The sequence below is a fragment of the Elephantulus edwardii genome, unplaced genomic scaffold (assembly GCF_000299155.1).
Source record: "Elephantulus edwardii isolate Elephantulus edwardi_28Jun2011 unplaced genomic scaffold, EleEdw1.0 scaffold00059, whole genome shotgun sequence".
Classification (NCBI taxonomy): domain Eukaryota; kingdom Metazoa; phylum Chordata; class Mammalia; order Macroscelidea; family Macroscelididae; genus Elephantulus; species Elephantulus edwardii.
Genome location: NW_006399809.1, coordinates 9,999,029 through 10,006,645, shown reverse-complemented (window position 1 = coordinate 10,006,645; position 7,617 = coordinate 9,999,029). Strand labels below are relative to the sequence as shown.

Here is a 7,617-nt window from a genome sequence, read left to right as displayed (position 1 = left end):
GTGACAGAGGCAATGACATTGGCACAGGATAGAGCATGGTTTAGGGCTGTTGTACATAGGGTCGCTACGAGTCGCAAATGACTCGACGGCAGAAACCAACAACAACAACAACAACAACAACAACAACAGTGCCTCTGTGTATTCCTTCTATCTTCTTTTGATGCTTCTTGCATCACTCAAGATTTTGCCCATTGAGATTATTAAATACTAGCTGTAACAGTAGTATAATGACAGGGAACTGCCAGAAATTCAAGATAGATTCAGAAAAGACTGTGAAATGAAAAATATCATTGTGATGTTAGATGGTACTTGGCTGAAAGCAAAGAATACCATAAAAAGATTTATTTGTGCTATGTTGACTATTCACAGGAACTTGACCATGTGAATCAAAGCACTTACGGATAACATTGAGAAAAAAGGGAATACCAGAACACTTAATTGTGCTCATGTGAAATCTATACCTAGACCCAAAAGTTGTTTTCTAAATAGAAAAAGACAACACTATACAGTTTAAGATCAGGAAAGGTGTATGTTAGGGCTGTATCTTTTCTGTACACTAATTCAATCTGTATACTGAATATATCATTCAGGAAACTGGATTATGTGACAAACAATAAGGCATTAAAATTGAGGGAAGACTCAGTAACAACCTATGTTATGAAGATGATACAACCTCACTTGCTGAAAGTGAAGAGGACTTGAAGCAATTGCTATAGAAGATTAAAGACTTCAATATGGGTTATATCTTAACATCAAGAAAACAAAAATCTTCGCTACATACCAATAGTCAATACCATGAGAGACAGAGAAAAGATTGAAGTTGTCAACACCTTCATTTTACTTGGATTCACAATCAACATTCAGGATAGTAACAATCAAGAAATCAAAAGATGTGTTGCATTGAGAAAATCTCTGTCAAGGGTCTCACCAAAGTTCTAAAGAGCAAGGATGTCAGTGCAAATACTAAGGTGTGCCTAATCCAAACCATAGTATTTCCAATTTTTCCTATGTGTCTGAAAGTTGGACAATTAATAGGGACAACAGGAGAAAAATTCATGTCATTGACTTGTAGTATTGCCCACAGAAATCTAAAAGAACAAACAAGTCTGTCTTGGAAGAAGTGGAACTAGTGTGCTCCTTAGATGCAAAGATGGTCAAACTTCATCTCACGTACTTTTGGCATAATTTCAGGAAGGTCTAGTACTTGGAAAAGGATATCACACTGGGAAAGGTGGAGGGAAAGAGAAAGAGAGGAAGACCTCTAGCAAAATGGACTGATAGTGTGATGGGGACAATGGGCTTGAGCATGGTGAGGATAGTGCAGAACAGGGCGAAGTTCAGATCTGTTGTTTGAAGGGATGTTATGAGTCGTAGGCAACTCAGTGACACCTAACAACACCATATGTGCAGCAGGTCCCTGGGGGCACAAACCATTTGAATTTGCCTGGTTGGAGGTCCTGATTCACCCACAGAGAGATGCCTAGTGGTCTGCTTCCATGAAGATTACAATCAAGAAACTGTGATGAGTGGTTCTAGTCGCTAACACATTTACTTGCTATGAATTGTAATTGATTTAGTGATGACAGGTTTAAATTCTCAGCACCTACACAGCTACTGATGTAGCTCTGGTAGCATAGCCAACTGGGTTTGTACAGTTAACCAAAATCAAATATCGAGAGTTTCTGAGGTTTGAAACTACCAGACCCTCAGTCAACTCTCATTGAGATTTACTGTCTCCAAAAGCCAATGGAGGGCACAGTGAGTTGGAACCAGCTTGAGAGCAGCATGTTTTTTATTTTGACAAAGATATTGGCACATAGTCAAACTCAATAGAAATCTAATGACTCACTGTTTGAGCTCTCAACTTTGGAGAACTATAATATCCTTTCCTTAAACTACATGATTCAAAATCAAGAAGGGGGTCCGTCATGGATGTATTTTGTCTCCATAACTTTTCAATCTGTATGCAGAACAGATCATCTGAGATGCTGGGCTGTATGAGGAGGAATGTGGCGTCAGGATTGGTGGAAGATTCATCAACAATCTGCGTTATGCAGATGACACAACCCTGCTCACTGAAACTGAGGGGAATTGCACTTGCTGTAGAAGGTCAAGGACTGCAGCCTTCAATATGGATTGAAGCTCAACATCAAGAAAAAAACGATTCTCACCACTGGACCAATTAGCAGCATCAGTATGGATGGTGAAGAGATTGAGATAGTTAACAGTTTTAGTTTACTTGGCTCCACAGTCAACACTCTTGGTACCAGCAGCCAGGATATCAGGAGATGAATTGCATTGGGAAATTTAGCTGTCAGGGACCTCTCAAAAGTATTGAAAAACAAGGATGCCAGGCAGGAGACTAAGGTGCACCTGATCTAGGCTATAGTCTTCTCAACTACATGCTATGCTTCAGAGAGTTGGACAGTGACTAGGGAGGATAGAAAGAGAATTGATGCCTTTCAGCTGTGGTGCTAAAGAGGAGTGTTGAATATACCATGGACTGTTAGGAGAACAAACAGGTTTGTCCTGGAGAGGGTGATGTCTGAATGCTCCTTGCAGTCAAGTATTCTGAAGCTTCATCTGACATACTTTGGGCATGTTGCAAGGAGGGACCGGTCCTTGGAGAGGGACATCATGTTTGGGAGAGTGGAGGGATGGCGCAGGAGAGGAAGACTCTCGATGAGATGGATTGATTCTGTGATTGGGGTGGTGGGAATGAGTGTGTTTGAGATGACACACAACAACAACAACAACAACAACAACAACAACAACAACAACAGGTCTAAAGTGAGAACCTAGGCAGCTCTGGAGGCTTAGTCCGTGGAGGTTGTGCTGCTAAACCAAAGGTTACATCTCTCTGGCGGTTCAAATCCACCAGGGGGTTCATGAGCTCACATGTGACTTAGAGCTTCAGAAATCCAATGAAGTGTTAGCTACTACTCAGTTTTGATTTGACAGCATTGGGAGGAAGAGAGAAAGAGATGAGGGCAGAGCAGAGAGAGAGAATGGGATGTAGGGTAGAAGAGATAGGGTGGGAGGAAGAAGTAAGGCCTGGAATTCTGCATTTCTAATTAGCAGTCAGACAATGCGGATGCTGCTGGTCCCAGACATATTAGTATGCTGGTCTCACACACTGAGTGGGGAGGGTGGAAAGGGCGGATGCTCTTTCCTGGGTACTTGCTATGTTCCAGACATAACACTTAGGAGGATTACGTACTGTGTCATAGACTTCTCACAATGATTTGTTAGGTAGATATGGTATCCTTATCTAGGCCTGCAAAGGGGAGTAAAATATGTTCAGGGAATTGTCTACAGTACCAAAGTGACAAAAACTAGAGATCACTTTAGAAAAGAGAAGAAGCCCCATGTGAATGGTAGGCATTATTATATTTTTAATAACTTTATCTATATTCAAGGTTGGTGATGATCAAAGATCACTTGGTGGTGTGTTTGTTTACACCAAGACTTCATTAATGAGTTTTTAACTCTGCATTTTAACGAGAGGTTATTTATCAAAATGTCTCTCCCCAGGAGAGAAATGTATATTGCTGAGGCAGAAAATCTAGTTAGGGGAGATCAGTCTTGTTGAAAAGATGTTCGGAATCGAGGTGCTAGTGTCTGAAATGCAAAACGCGTCAGCTAATGTAATATTTGATAATTCATGATGCCCATCTGCTGCCTCCCAGATGCCTGGGCTGTGGGGAGAGGGTAACGGGGAGAGCTGATGATAAACTCTTGAAGGGAAAGCTTCTATCCTGGTGTGCACACAGTAAAGCTGTTCATTAGCATCATCTCAGCTGGCAGTCAATCAACAGGGGGCTTTTCTCTTCTATTAAAAGGGCTTAGCAATGAAAATAGTCTGGAAGGATTAAAGACCATAAATAATAATATTTTAGAGTCAAGAAATAAAGGATATATCAATATCTCCAGTGAACAGCCCTGCTTGTGTGGTCACATGTCAATGACTGCAGCATTTGGATGAAATGGTAGCAAGCAAACAGTTATGTTCCTTGCAGAGAGCAGGGCTGTCGGTCAGGGACAGACTCTCAGGGACAGACTCTCAGAGCCCTGCTCAGAGGTTTTGATTAGTTTCTTCTTGTGTTTCTTCTCGGGAAACTTGCTTTGTTCCTGAATGCCCTGGATAATTCAATGTCCACTCTGAGCCCGTAGGTAAACAGGGCATTTGTTAAACCAGCAAGTGATGGCTAGGTGTTTCCATTAGCCGGTTGGCTCCCAGCCCAAAAGCTCTTTCCACCTGGCTCTATTGCTTCTGGGATTATAAAATAATGGCCAAGATAGAAGGGAATCAGAGCCTTTCCTGTCTCAGAAAAAGAACTACACTTATAATTTTCTTCCCCTGTATTAGTAGATACTGGTTTGTCGAAATGAACAGGGATGACCCGGACCAATTTATTGCTGCTTGCCTATAAGCATATTGCCTATGCAAGCTCAGAAAGATACTAACTGTATTTGTTTTCTGTTAATATGAAAAGAAACAACTTACTTCTTTGGAAGGAAAAATCCATGTAGAAGAGATTGAAGCTTGTAAATTTCTCTTGGGCTGCAATTTTTCTCAGCGTATTGGAGAGTTGTTCTGCTCTCTGAATTCAAGGGAAACAGAAGTCCATGAAAGCCAAGCTTCGGTCTGAGTAGGTAAGTCTGGCAGATCCATAAAGTCGAACCTTGCCATGCCCACCCCATCCTTCTCTAAGTCATTGTCAAGGAGCTCTGGTGGGATGACTGGAGCCCATCAGTGGCTCTTCTGGAGAAACTACCTAGAGATCTGCCCTTGCAAAGATTACAGTTTGGTAATCCCCATGGGAGCAGTCCTATTGGTCCTGTAGTTGTTATGTGAGTTGCTATCAATTCACAACAATCTCAAGTTATCAGCAAACAGGAGCTCTGCATGTAGAAAGACATTCATGGACAAATCTCAGGGGAAAGGTCACTCCTTCCCATGTGATTTAGAGCATCATAAACCCAGTGGAGGGTCAGCAATAAGTTGCTTCTGACTCAACGGCAATGAGCTTGAGTTTGGAGTTCATATACAAATGGCCAATGAACATATAGAAAATGTCAAAACTCATTAGAAGGCAAATGAAAGTGAATTACTACTCCAAAAGACCACTTTTCACTCATTAGACTGACAAAGAAAAGATGAATAACTGTGATAATCCAGTGTGGCACTGGGGTGGTGAATGAGAGCATGGATGGTTTTATCCTCTCTGGACAGCATTTGACAATATGAATTATTTCTTTAAAAACCAAGGAAATCATTTGACCCAGTAATTTTGCTCCTTGAAATCTATCTTAAGGAAATTGAGTTGTACACAAAGATATGTATTCAAGGAGGCTCATCACACTGCTATTTATCATAGTGAAAACTTGGGAACAATTTAAATGTCCCACACCAAGGGATGAAATAAATCATCATGTGTTCTCATACTGTCTACTGTTGAATGAGTTCAAAATGATCGTGTAGAGGAACAACTTAATAGGACGGAAGTCTTAAAATGGTCTGTGATACCATGAAGGCAAAGAGCAAAAATAATTATTTATGAAAGTCCTACTGGAAGGGGAGTTCTGGTGGCCTGGTGGTAAGAAGTTGTGCTGCAATCCCAAAGGATAACCAGGGGGCTGCTGTGTACTGAAATGAACTCCACAGCCATTGGCTTGGTTTTGGGTAATTAGAAAGATTATTTTTTTTAATTTATTTTATTATTTTGTGTGTGTGTGTACCGTCAAATCAGATCTGACTGGTACAGGAGGAGATTGTTCCTCCTTCTCCAGCAGAGCATCTGGTGGATTTGAACCGTGCACCTCTGGTGTTTCAGTACACCTTCTTGCCACTAGGCCACCAGAGCTCGCAGAAAGATTCTTCAATGAGTATTTGATACAGCGATCATTTACTACAGGTGAAGGAATACATTTTTGCTTGAATAATGTATTTTCTCAGAAAAGGGAGGGAGGGTTTGGAGCATCTGGTCTTCTCTTGCTCCTGGAAAACTGGCAGGGCTTCCTCTTCCTCAGTTCTCTTCAGTTTTGCAAATATGCCTGAGATAAACTAGAAAAGGGGTGTGTGTGCATGCGTGATATACACGTGTACAAATGAGGGAGACACACAGAGACACAGACAATGAGAGAGATAAGAGTGACTTGGGAAGAAAAAGGAAGAAGAGAGGGCACACCTTCTCCTGGTCCCTCACACATCCCAGCTTTACGCATTTTGTTTTTGTTCTTCACTAGCTCAGGGACGGTAGCCCTGCCAGCATCCCATCTCCAGAGTAAACATAGTCAGTGTAAGAGTGATCAAAGATGCTGTGACAGTCATACCTCTGAAGTGAGAGCTCTGAGCGTCTTGTTGGCAGACATCCAGCCATGGCAGGGGCTGACCTGAGAGCAGGAAATAACACTGATGAAAGAGGAACCGAGACAGCAAAAGGGGAGGTTAACCTTGGGGAGGAATCAGGGTGTGAGCCTACCTGGAGGCAGCTGAGGAAGGTGTAGTACTGTGCATAGGTCACATCTTTATTTAGCTGGCCTGGAAGACAGATAGATCAGGGATGTTATGCGCTCCCAGCTACAGGAACCCATTAGAGAGGGGAGTGAATGACCTGCTTCTCCCTCACTGTCAGGATGTGCCGCTGTTTATGCTGCATCCTCTTGATGGCTTTTAGGTGCTCAGCTTCCAGTCTGTGCACTTTCCTTCATATGGAGACCCCCAGAGAGAAAAGCTCATAGGCAGGGTGGGACCTAAGAGCTCACTCCCATTGAGCTCCTGGTGTGGTCCAGGGTTGGACCTGAGTGCATCTGGACTCCAGTGAAAAGGGACAGTGTGGACCAGACACAGAACAGAACAGAAAAGGAGTTTCTGGGTGGTGACTGCTAACCAAATGGTTGAAGGTTCAAGTCCACTCCCAAAAGACCTCAATGAACCCTGTGGAGCATTGGTCCACTCTGACACACATGGGCCTGAGATGGGTAGGAATTGACTCGATGACATGTTAAAAAAAATACGTAGTCTCAGGAGAGCTTATGTTGTTGTTGTTGTTATGTGTCGTTGAGTTGCTTGCGACTCATAGTGACCCTATGACCACAGCTCTAAACAATGCTCTGTCCTGTGCCAATCTCACTGTCTCCGACACACTCATCCCAATTGCCCCAGTCACCGAATCAATCCATCTCCCAGAGGGCCTTCCCCTCCTGTGCCTGCCCTCCACCCTCCCAAGCATGATGTCTTTCTCCAAGGACCGGTCTCTCCTTACAACATGACCAAAGTATGTCAGACGAAGTCTCAGAATCCTTGCCTCCAGGGAGCAGCCCGGTTTAACCCTCTCCAGGATGAATCTGTTTGTTCTCTTAGCAGTCCATGGCACACACAGCACTCTTCTCCAACATCAAAGCTCAAAAGCATCAATTTTCCTTCTGTCCTCCCTGGTCATTGTCCAGCTCTCTGACGCATAACAAGTGATTGCAAAGAACATGGCCTGTACCAGACGCACCTTAGTCTCCAGAGACACACCGTTGCTCTTGAGTACTTTAGAGAGGTCCCTAACAGCAGACTTTCCCATCACAATACGTCTTTTAATTTCCTGGCTGCTGGTGCCAAGAGTG

The 7,617-nt window shown here is 43.0% G+C and overlaps 1 protein-coding gene across 1 annotated transcript in view; it reads right to left on the bottom strand.

Moving 5' to 3' along the window:
- Positions 1-7,617, bottom strand: part of AOAH (acyloxyacyl hydrolase (neutrophil)) — a 362,932-nt gene that overhangs the window by 53,886 nt on the left and 301,429 nt on the right. Inside the window, exons 17-19 of the mRNA XM_006887625.1 lie at positions 6,486-6,544; positions 6,337-6,396; positions 4,508-4,604 (exon numbers count right to left, since the gene is read on the bottom strand). Of these exons, the coding sequence (XP_006887687.1) occupies positions 4,508-4,604; positions 6,337-6,396; positions 6,486-6,544 (216 nt within the window). The remainder of the gene's footprint in view (positions 1-4,507; positions 4,605-6,336; positions 6,397-6,485; positions 6,545-7,617) is intronic.